The sequence below is a fragment of the Aulostomus chinensis genome, chromosome 22, assembly GCF_037954235.1.
Source record: "Aulostomus chinensis isolate RoL2024-O1b breed Wild chromosome 22, RoL_Achi_v1.0, whole genome shotgun sequence".
Taxonomy (NCBI): Eukaryota; Metazoa; Chordata; class Actinopteri; order Syngnathiformes; family Aulostomidae; genus Aulostomus; species Aulostomus chinensis.
In genome coordinates this window covers 23,879,558-23,891,700 of record NC_141341.1, presented here as the reverse complement: position 1 = coordinate 23,891,700, position 12,143 = coordinate 23,879,558, and the positions used below count along the sequence as shown (strand labels likewise).

Sequence of the window (12,143 nt, the reverse complement as noted above, 5' to 3'; positions counted from 1 at the left end):
AATTATACTGTGTGCATCAATGAATAAAATTGATATTTGTTTTGAACATTGTACAAAAAAGAAAACAGTTAATTATAATAATAAAAAGAAACAACTAATTAATTGCACACACACACACACACACACACACACACACACACACACACACACACACACAAGTAAAAACATTACATGTTCCAAAAAGAGAGCAGGATAAAGCTTCAGTTTAGTTAGTCCTATTCTGAATACCAAAAAATATTTAAATTCCTCTAATCCACTCATGTCCTTTATATACAGTCATGAAGAGTCCCTTCAGGTTTTACTCCTTGGGATCAGCGATTGTGATGTTAAATGACACTTTGTTTTATAGTTATGTGTGTTTTGTTACATGGATAGATTTCAGGTAGCTGACACACAAAAACAGACTAACTCACTCACACACACACACGTGCACACACACGCGCGCACACACACACACACACACACACACACACACACACACACACACACACACACACACACACACACACACACACACAGAGCATAGGTCTTGCCACCTTAACCTCTCCTCCACTCTACATTTGAGCCCAGGTTACCACACATCGGTGTTTGGTGTGACTGGTGATTGCCTGCTGGAACTCCTGCCTGGTGTAAAGACGAGTGGCAGTTTAGTTGAGACCAATATTGATATTACTAACTAAACTAGAAGGGCTTACATCTTGTTGGAGGCAGTGTTGAAGCGATTGTGCACATTTGGTAGATTGAATTAGTTGCAGGCATGACATGTAAAGGGAGAAATGATAGACTAACATATTAATAATTTGATTTGCTGCAAAATCCAGTGTTTGAGCAAACCTGTCGGTATAGCTGCATTTGATGTGGAAAAACTTTTTGTTTTCAAGTATCTGAAGTGCATCATCACAGACAAACATGGCAAACAGAATACAAATGTAATACGTGCTCGATTGGGTTCTTCTGGTGGAGTCCACAGAAGAACTTCAGCTTCTACTTCAGACTATGTGACATCGTGTTCTCAGAGTTACCATATCTTCTTGCCTTCTGCCAAAAATCCTCAGCACTCCTGTATTTCACATCACTGACGTCTGTCTTGAACAGGACCTTTAATTATTCATGAGGTTTAAAGGTTCAGAGCACAGATTTATGCCTTCAGCTATGCCTCAAAAGCTGTTTGTTGCAGAGTTTGAGGAACAAAACTCAAATTTGATGCTGGTAAACCATTGACATTTATGTTGTTCAGTGATCTTATTACCTCTTATTTTTTTATTATCCAAAATGCATTGAAAATGTGAAAGTCAAAGGTTCCTTCTGTGGTAACCTGCTGTCACACTCAGATGATGTGGTGGCATTTTTGATGACTGGCATTGTAATGTCAGCCTTGAGCCAAATGTTTGCTGCCTAGTGGTTATATTTATGAACATATGCATGCATTACCAAGCTGAATAATGATGTTAAGGGGACTCCTTTTGCTCCAGTTTTTCATTACATCACAACAACAGATGTCAGTAGCTAATCCTGCAAGGGGGGCGGGGGGGGGGGCAGACATTGATACACACAGTGATACACCGTGATGTGACCGCACAGTTTGAGCTGATGTGTTCTATTATAAGCTTTTTGAGTCACTTTTGCTAATCTTAAATACCTAGTCTGGCAACTCCAGCAAAAAGCAAGAGACACTCTATATATGTATGTATGTATATATATGTACATATACACGTATGTATGTATGTGTGTGTGTGTATATATGTATGTATATATATATATATATGTATATATATATATGTGTATATATATGTGTGTATATATATGTGTATATATATGTGTGTATATATATGTGTATATATATGTGTGTATATATATGTGTATATATGTGTGTATATATATGTGTATATATATGTATATATATGTGTGTATATATATATGTATATGTATATATATATATATATATATATATACACAAACACAGTGTATAGAGAGAGAGAGAGAGAGAATATGCTATTGGCAGGAAATAAGTTGAAAACAAAAAGCAACACAATGTAAATAATCACTCTATCCAGTTAAACACAGTGCCATTCATGTAAGCACTATATTGGCTATGTACCTTAATAAGGCATGGTCTGGCACAGCCATTGCATATTGTTATTTTGGAACCCCGTGTAACGTTCATGCTATAGACCAAGAAGAGGCTGGTCTTTGGATAGTGGCATTGTGTATGAAATGCTATTTAAAGGGCACACGAGAAGCACTCATGTCTCCCAAGTTTAAATACATGTGGTGCTGAAATTGCAACATGCAAAGTCCTGGCGCAATTGTAGTTTTAAATTGAATGACCCGAGGCACTCTGATTGGTTTGTGTGGTGTCACCCTGAAACACACATGAATATGAAAAAAAAAAAAAAAAATCGTCCTCCTCATTTTTTCCCCTCCTTCCTGGCCCTCTTCCTTATTACCTACCTTCGTAGTTTTGTAGCTATTTTTGATATCACAAGTTCTGCTCATAGGTCCACCTCTACAGGTCAAATTTTCAGTTTGCTCAGAGAACATTTACGTTAAATCGTCTTCTTGAGTCAAACTCCGCACATACATTACATCATTCTATATAGTGGAGCTCAAACATTCAACAAACAATAAAAACTGTCAGCAATCATCATCAAAACAGGAGGGACAGCATTGTAAAATTGAATAAACTCAATTTTCATTAAGTTCCCTTCCTCAGAACATCAGCCATATTACGTTAGAGGTTGGCAACACATCAGACAATACCATATGTATCATATCCCATCACATTCTCACATTAAATATATTTATTCACTGGCAAATGTACTCAATGTGACCATGACCAATAGCACTACATACTTAACTTACTTATTAACTTATACTTAACATTAATCATACAACTGCTTCAAAGTTATACTCACTCTTCATAAACATGCAGGTCAGCTCACACACCTCAGCCCATGTCCAAAGAAGAGCTGTCCAGTGCTGTGTCTGTCCAGCTCTTCAATGGAGAGACCCAGCAGATGACCATAACCTTGGAGAATATTGGATCTGAGGACATCGAGACTCTGGAGCTCACCTCAAAGATTGTCAGCACCAAAGGTTTGTACCCCTATGAATATTAATAAACCCATAACTACTGATTCTACTTCTTTTGTCACATTTTGATTACCAAAGGAACACTGTTGTCAGTATACAAAAGGAGAAATGACTGCCATTAAATGTGTAAATTGCACTTTTGGTTTGATATTAGAGGTTAGAATTCCAGGTATGTGCCAAACTATGAGTCTGGTCCCCCTTACCAACACTTAACTACAAACACATCTGAACAGATACTTAAAAAGGTCAGACGAATCTACTATACAACAACAAAATTTCCAAATCATGCTTACCCAACGTTTGTGTTACATGCGAATATAAGTGATGTATCAACTAGATATATTTCATGCTAAATATGTCTGCAATACAGTCCATTTATTGAAAATACACTTAATGAAGGTTTTACCACAATAATGAAAACCCTCAAGTTCTATGTGCTAAACCAGCACTGAAATGTTTAAATGATTGTTTTTGTAATTCATGCAGTGCTTTAGAATAAAACAGATTGGTATGTACTTCATGATCCCGTGAGTGTGTGCTGCAGCCTCTTGCTGTCCCTGTGTCTACCACAGACAACTCTCTCTGTTGTGGGTCTGCCTCTTTCATTTCCCTGGCCTTTCACTCTGTGCCTCATCTCTTTGTTCGTCACCTGCTCAGGTCCTCAGATTTCTCTCTTGTCTCTTTCAATATTACCATCTGTCTGTGATTCCCTCTTGCCTTATTATTTGTGACTCATTTGGTGTGAAAAATCTAGCTCAATTTTTGGATAAAGTCATACAGTAATAAGATTATTGCTGCTGCAGGTGGATGTTTGAGAATCATGCCTGTAGAAGGCAGACATCAGCATGTGAGCCCGCAACTATAAACTACCTCCACTGTTGCTTTTTTTTTTGAGGCAGGTTAGCTGAATTCCTTCACTGCTTCAATGCTTCACCTACTGTACATTTTGAATTGTTTTGGCTTTGGCCGTGTTGAGATTTAATAGGATACAACATACAGAAACATGGTATATCTTATTATTATTGCTAACAGGAAAAATGAGAGATCTTTTGAGTTCTTTGACAACTCTTGGCCTGCCTTGCATCCCATGGATAAAGTCTGCTGCAGTGTAGTGTATGCAGTGGCTATTTATGAGCTTGGTCAAATATGAATCCACCATACTTACAGATTACTTTACATCTATTGTATGCTGTGTAGCATAGCTCCATCACAAGCCAGCAAATACCTTTTTCTCTAGAACAGTCTTTGCCCACATTAAAAGAATATTGTTCTTTTCCCTGTTAGGTAACTATTAAGAATTGTAAGATATTTTATTTGCATATCCAGATACATAGCCAGGGCAACTTTCCTGACTGGACACAGTGATTTCAAGTCACACTTCACCTGACAATAAAGTTTTGTGTTGATAGAGTGACTGCCTCTAATCATGGCTGACTTTGTTAAAGAGTGTGAGGCCAATAAAAACTAAAATCAAAATCCTGAACCTTATTTATTTGAACCAAATAAGGAGTAGAGAGCACAGTAACTCTGTGCTAATGCTTCCATCCACTATCATTCATTTTGCTAGCTGATTTGCAGTAAGCCGATTTGTGTGGTTCTCAGCTCCCTAAAACACATATATAGAGAACGTTACTTATCTTCCTGTCTATATCTAGGGAGGATAGATAATAAGTTCATTTCCCAAATGGTTGCCGTGCCTATTGTCTATGTGTGTGCATTGTCCTGTAACATGCCTGCAGCACTCTTGTTTTGAAAAAAAATGTAACAAGGATATGAATGCCATCAGTTCATCAAAACAAATTGTAATATACAAAAAAAAAATGTTAGTCATTGATCTCCTTCATTCTGAGAGGGAACAACCATTTATAACCTCTCATAAATAAACAAAATTAGTCTAGCGGCCTCATGAACATAGATTGTCCAAAAAAAGATCCAGACATTTACTCAATTTGAAGGTGGATATTGATGTTTGTTTTGCTTAGAAAAACTTGAGTAAAATATGTGTAAACTTATATGTATATTAAAAAAAAAAATAGCCTAAGTAAAAAAGACCTATCTGTTTATTCTCCAAGACCTTTACAGTTGAAATTGCATTGTGAGACTGGTTCCAAATGGTCATTTGCATTTCTTTCTTATTCAACGCTGTGGTACTGGAATTACCAGGAGATACATGGGAACATTGATGAGTTGCTTCAGGTGTTCAAAAATATAACCTATAATTTGATGAAAACACATATTCAATCTTATATAACTAATAATTGAATAGCACTTCAAAATGACTATTGGCTAAGCAATTTGGCCTGCTGAAATATCTATGAAAAGCTAAAATTATACGATAATATTATATTATATAATATTAGTATTGTTGTTGTTGTTATTATTGTTATTATTATTATTATTATTATTGGGTACTTAAAGATCCCTCTTGAATCCCAATTTATCAGACATAACTCAGTAATTGATTATGGTGGTCCCATAACACCCACACAGAGGTTTGGCTATAAAATTATATCGAGCTGTTTTAACACTGTTATTCTTACAGCACACATTTGCGCATAGAGTCTATTATTTTGTTACCCTTTATCCTTTTAGTCCCTCTGTCTTTGTGTAACAACAATTTAAGCTTGTAGATAAAGAATCAATTCTTTTCAAGTGCAAGTCTTTGGCAGTATACCCACATTGTAAACCATGAGAAAATGCTGTATCTCCTTTGAGCTGATGTTGGGACTGCAGTGGATTTAGGATAAACCCAAGAAAATAATGCTTTTAACTCCAATGGCCATGACAGTACGTATTATGGTTTTTGTCATTTGCATCTGTTTGTTCCATTCTCGGTAAAAACTTTGCCTTGACTTCCTGTAAAAGATTCACTCGCACTCAAGAAATAGGTGATAATATTTGGTCAAAAGTCAAGGTCACAGAGTCAAGGTTACTTTCTCAAGAACAATTCCCACATTGTTTATGACTCACCAGGAAGATCTGCTGGAGCCTGTTGCACACGTGCATGCACGCGCACATACACACACACACACACACACACACACACACACACACACTCACAGGAAGAGCAGGCTGATCTGTCAGTTCCTGAGGAGGCCTTCACAGTAGTTTTAAGCCCAATTTTGTATTGATTTAACTTGAATGACCACCATGTCAGGAGGCCTTTTGTTTTTCTCAGCTGCCACCACAAATTTCTTAGTCTGACTGAGAATGAGTTAAAAGGAGACATTGTATTTCTCACAAATACATGTGCTCTGTAATTGTACTTGTCAAAAAACACGTTCAGTTTCACCCCAAAAGACCCCGAAACCTTTGTAATCCATTTCATACTGCGGATGTGATTTCTATTTGTTCTCAATAGTCAGCCAACAAAAACCTGTGTTGTTCACATCTCTACCACACAAACATATTATCTGTCTGAGGGTTAATGCTCATGGAACTTGTCTTAAAGACAGTTTTATATTGCTAAGTGGTGTATTTGTGTTGATTTTCATGCTTTTCACTTGAGTTCAAATTTTGGTGACTGGCTGAACTGCAGATTTTTTTTGCTCAGCGACAGTGTGCTGAGATAATTACTGTGTATATCTCCGGTTGCCTGGGAACTTCTGTACAAAAGCCATGTCCCACCCTCTCTGTAAGGTGCATAAGCATTAGCCTGCCAGTGGTAAATCATATGGGACTCTAATTAATATTGTCTGGAATGTGAAGACACTCGTACAGCTGCTTACCATCTCAAGCTGCTGCCTGCAGGCAGGACTTAAGCGTACCATGTTGTCTCTGTAGTTAACAGTAGTTCTATGAAATGGAACTGTTGTGCTAGTTGGAAAAGATTCAGGCTGCGAATATAGTTTTACGTCCTTAGGAATAATATTTTAAGAGTTGGCTGAACAACCAAAACACTTCTGTATGTCGACACAAGACTCATACCAACTGTAGTTTCACATCACTCAAAGAAAGACTTAATGGTGGTTAACAGGTGAATTAATGAAATCAATATAATTTATAAAACCTAATGTAGGTTCAACCTAATTTTTTGTAATTATTCAAGTGAGTGAGGGAGTAAAAACAAAATGTCTTTTCACTTTGAGTCTTTTGTTAATGTTGGACTTATGAGCAGCTTCCAAGCACATTTAGTGGCCAACCCAATCTCCACACGGACCAGTCAAGATTCCCTTCTTTTTGACTCTGCCATTTCCTTTAGGTTTGCTCTTGGATGCTTCATTACAGTACAAAGGGAAAAAAAAAGCTGTCAGTATTTATTGTTCATCTGAGGTGGAAGACCTTTGAAGGCCATCTTAATGCCAGATCAGCTTCCATCTGAAGTCTGTTACAGGAATCATTGTTAAATTTCCTTTTGATCTTAAAGGCTGCTAGTGATCATCTATATTGCTGAAGCTTTTTACAGGCTTTTATTTAGTGACAGATGATTGGGTACTTACACCTAGATTATTTAAAAAAACATATAATAGGGAAATTACAAATTAACAGACAAATCTATTCTTCTAAATCTAAAGCTCTAAACAGAAATATAATAACTGCCCTTTAAGCGCACATTATTCTTCAAGATCTTATACGCTTCTGCAGGAATTAAGTATTTTTGTTGGCTAATTTAAAAGTTAGCATTGCTCTGGGTTCTCTCAACCAATAGCCAATGGGATTTTTATATTGGATTATTGCAGAAGAATCTCAGGGGCAAACTTGCACGTTGTGGTTTTCAGGGTACTCTTCACAAATAAACACCACCTTTAAGATCCAGGGTGGATTGGGCCACGTTTCTCATCCAGGAGTTTCATTGCCAGAGTTTTATTGCCAAAACCTACCTGTTTACAAAGTCCTATGGCACGTACTCCACTTATTATTCATACTATGTGTTAGTTTTCTTTGATTTTGCTTTGTAAAGGGTTTCTTTAAAGGTGCAAAATCAACATGAATTATTCATCTCGTTTCCACTTCCAAGAAATGCATGCCGGTAAGCCCATTTAGTTTTTCAACTTTATATATGGGCTTTTTAATCACCATGAGCCGAGACTAGATAAAAAAACTTTCAGACGCACCTTTCAAGAGACCCAGTTGAGTCATAGATTAAATAATTCGATTTTATTTATTGCGATCCCAGACAAATTTCCAAGCAACAGGATACACAATTTGAAATGAAAATGAATAAATCTACGAAACGAACTGATAACAAGTAGTTTTGGTGAAGTAGTTGAAAAACTATACGATCACCCCTTGTGTCCAACACAAGCACTTCCTGGTTCCCCGGGAGACACCCATTTAAACACACCTGATAATTTGTCATCAATCAGTGACCCATCCATGGGCCTACCATCAATACATAGGGGGAGCAACCATTCCAAATGACCCAAGCATAATAATATTTCATGGTAAGAATATGTATCATGATAATAAAAGTAAACATAAATCATCATGATTGTCAAACAGAAAACATTTCATAAAACAAGCAATGTGACTCCAACAGGTTAACTAAAGAAATGTTGTGGGTGTAAACTTGCAACTGTGTGAATTATGCTACAAAACAGGCCGATACAGCTACCTACTAAAAAAAATTCTCTGCATAGAAAGTGATTTCCTCCAGATGCTATTTTGTAAGGGCACTGTTGAGGGGGAACCTTGGAATAGGATTGCTGATTGAGGCGGCAAATATGGTCAGGTGACTCCGGTAAGAGAATCAAGGACTTGGAGAGAGAAATCCAGTTTTCGTCACTTTAATCTTGAACAGTGGCATTACAATGTTCCGTGTGATGTGTGACCAGTGTGTGTCAAGTGTGGTCTGTAATATAACAGAAAGGAATAAATCTATATTAGCGAAGAAATGAAACTACTGTATATTATCAACACAGAGAAACGACATAAGCAGCTATATAATACAATACCATTGTATAAGCAACATAACTGGAAATAAACATAAGCTAAACATTTCTGTAACAGTAATGTATTGGGGTGGCGACCCATAGTTTGAGATAATCTGCATCAACACATTGGAAAAGTCTAAAAACAATAATATTCCCAGTAAACTATGCAGACTGTGAATATAAATAACAATTATACATTGCACTATACTCTATGAACAGTATAATGGTTAGCTAATGCCATCCAACTACAGTGCTTCAGTGCTAACCACTGTGTTAGCTTACTAGCAACAACATCAACTCAAACATCAAAACATCAATCTACTGAATACGTAGGCTAAATGTTTAGGTTTAACTGTATTACACAAATTACCCATTATAAACTGGTGTAACACACTTACTTTTGCTCAATAACGCACGATAAGAACACACACGCACAGGTCTTCCACAGGTCATGTCCACTGAAAACTAAAAATGCCCGATCTGAACATGTGCTCTGGATATGGCTGTAATTTCAACATTCACCACTTGATGTCACTGTGGGGAACAACTCTATGGGGCTTTCTCACACAGCCGCCCCCAAATGTCTGTCAAGAGATTTGAATCAAGAGAGAAAGTCCATCAGCTGGTCTCCTCTGGTGACTCACTGATATCAGGGAGCTGGATCAGCCGTGCAACAGGCCGAACGTAGATCTTGTCCTTGACCTTGACTTTCGCCGTTCTGATCCGTCCATCTGCTCCAGGATAAGTCTCAACCACTGTCCCCACCGGCCAGAGAGCACGTGGAAGTTGCAAATCGACTATCAGCATTACCTGATCCACGGTGAGACGATCACCATCAGTCTGCCATTTGGGCCTTCCCTGAAGAGTTGGCAGATAATTGCGGATGAAAGTAGACCAGAAGTTGTCTGCCAACACCTGACTGTATCTCCAACGCCGTGTCCCCAAGATACTGCTCGAATCATATAAGGCCTGTGGCAGAGAGGAATCATGACGACCCATCAGTAAGATATTCGGAGTTATTGGATCAGGGTCGGCGGCGTCAGCTGAGACGTATCCGAGTGGTTTAGCATTCAAAATCCCTTCAACTTCGATGAGTACCGTTCGCAAGACTGGCTCTGGTACTGACTGTTCTTTGAGGATGACTCTGAGTGCTGTTTTCACAGATCTAACCTCCCGCTCCCAGGCCCCACCGAAATGAGGCGCAGCCGGAGGGTTGAACTGGAAAGAGATCTTTTGTTTTGCAAGCTGCTCTTGCAGTTGAGGTGCCATGGTGGTGAAGGCCTCCCGTAACTCCCGTTCCCCTCCAACAAAGTTGGTTCCATTATCGCAGAGGAGCTCAAAGGGGGTGCCACGCCTGGCGATGAATCGTCGCAATGACATCAGGAAAGCGTCCGTGTCTAAAGTCTCCAGGAGGTCGAGGTGAACGCACCTGGTGGTCAGGCATTTAAACACGATTCCCCATCGTTTTTCAGTCCTGCGGCCGATCTTCACGGTAAATGGGCCAAAACAGTCAACTCCTGTGGAATAGAATGGTGGCTTGTTGATGCGCAGTCTGGAAGGCGGGAGGTCTGCCATCTTGGGAACGTCCGGCTTTGCACGCCAGAGCTGGCATTCTCTGCAGCTGTGCTGATGTTTCCGTATGGCCTCCCTTCCACGGAGGATCCAGTACTGACGTCGTAGTTCAGCTAACACCCTCTCAGGTCCTGGATGAAGTAGCTTGTCATCGAAATCCTGGATCAGCAGTTTTACGATCTGGTGCGCTGGGTCCAGGATGATCGGGTGGATAGCGTCTACTTCCAGATCCTTTGCATGTCGGAGTCGACCACAGACTCGAAGAAGTCCTGTGCTTTCCTCATACTCAGGTGAAAGAGCGGCCAGTTGACTGTCAGTTGGAATATGTCGATGGGCTTTGAGGGCCTTTATCTCATGAGGGAATGAGTCTTGCTGGGCCCGAGCCAAGAGTTGCTTCTCAGCTGAAATGTAGGCTGCTGCATCTGGTATCTGACCACTGGCGATCGTAGCCGCCCCATGAAGGGAACTGACGGTAGTCTGGAGGAGATCTTTCCATGTCTTGAACTGAGTCGGACAGGAAAGTCAGGACTTAGTGTCTCGGCTGTGAGTCCAAAGAAAGCAGACTTCCTGAGTTCAGCCTTGTTGGGCTCAGATTCTGCTGTGGGCATGGTTGGCCACTGGTCACAAGACTGAAGGAGGAAGTCTGGACCAACAATCCATCAGTGAGGGTGTGCCAGCTCTGAGAGTGTCAGACCTCGGGTTATGTCGTCAGCAGGATTTCTCGCAGAGTCCACATATCTCCAGCTTGCTATGTCGGTCAGCGTTTGGATCTCTGCTACGCGTGTGCCAACATAGACTTTATAACGGCACGACTCTGATCTCAGCCATTGGAGCACTGTTGTCGAGTCTGACCAGAGGAATACTTGCTGGATGGGTATGGTCAGCTCTGTCTGGATAAGTTTGGCGAGCTGGGCGCCGGTGAGAGCGGCGCTCAGTTCCAGACGTGGCATGCTCAGGCGTTTCTTAGGTGCCACTCTTGACCTGGCCAGCACGAAAGAGGAGTAGACGTGACCTTGATCATCTGTCGTGCGTAAGTAGGCCACCGAACCATAGGCCCTTTCTGATGCATCGCAGAAGATATGGAGCTCTCTGGATGTTGTAGGCTTGTCCGCACATGCAGGTGCGTATGTCCGGGGAAACTCGAGATGGAGGAGATTTGGAAGCTCACTCACCCATGAAGTCCACTGCTCTCTCAGAGTTTGAGGTTTGATAGGATCATCCCAGCCAATTTCTTGTTTCCAGATGTCCTGGATGAGGACCTTAGCTCTAAGCCTAACGGATCATATTGGCCTGCTAGTGCTTTGTATATGTGCCTCAACGTAGGCTCTATGGTGTCTGCTGGACGGACTTTGTAGCCCAGGGAGTCCTTGAGACAGTTCCACCGGAGACCTAAGGTTGACTCTTGCAGGTTGTTGCTTCCCTTAGACAGCCAGAGCTCACAGTGCTCAGATTTGGCTTCAGAGGGAAGATGCTTGACCACCTCGGGCATGTTGCTTGCCCACTGCCGAAGGTCGAATCCTCCTTCCAGCAGGAGCTGGCGTAGGTTGTCAACGAGTGCTCTAGCCTCTTCGGTGGTGCGGGTGCTGTGAAGACAGTTGTCCACAT

At 40.3% G+C, this 12,143-nt stretch overlaps 1 protein-coding gene across 2 annotated transcripts in view; it reads left to right on the top strand.

The window, feature by feature from the left end:
- trappc9 (trafficking protein particle complex subunit 9) overlaps positions 1-12,143 on the top strand; it is a 242,188-nt gene that overhangs the window by 63,263 nt on the left and 166,782 nt on the right. For both annotated transcript variants that reach the window (XM_086193247.1, XM_086193246.1), the window contains one exon: positions 2,933-3,096. In XM_086193247.1, the coding sequence (XP_086049373.1) occupies positions 2,933-3,096 (164 nt within the window). The remainder of the gene's footprint in view (positions 1-2,932; positions 3,097-12,143) is intronic.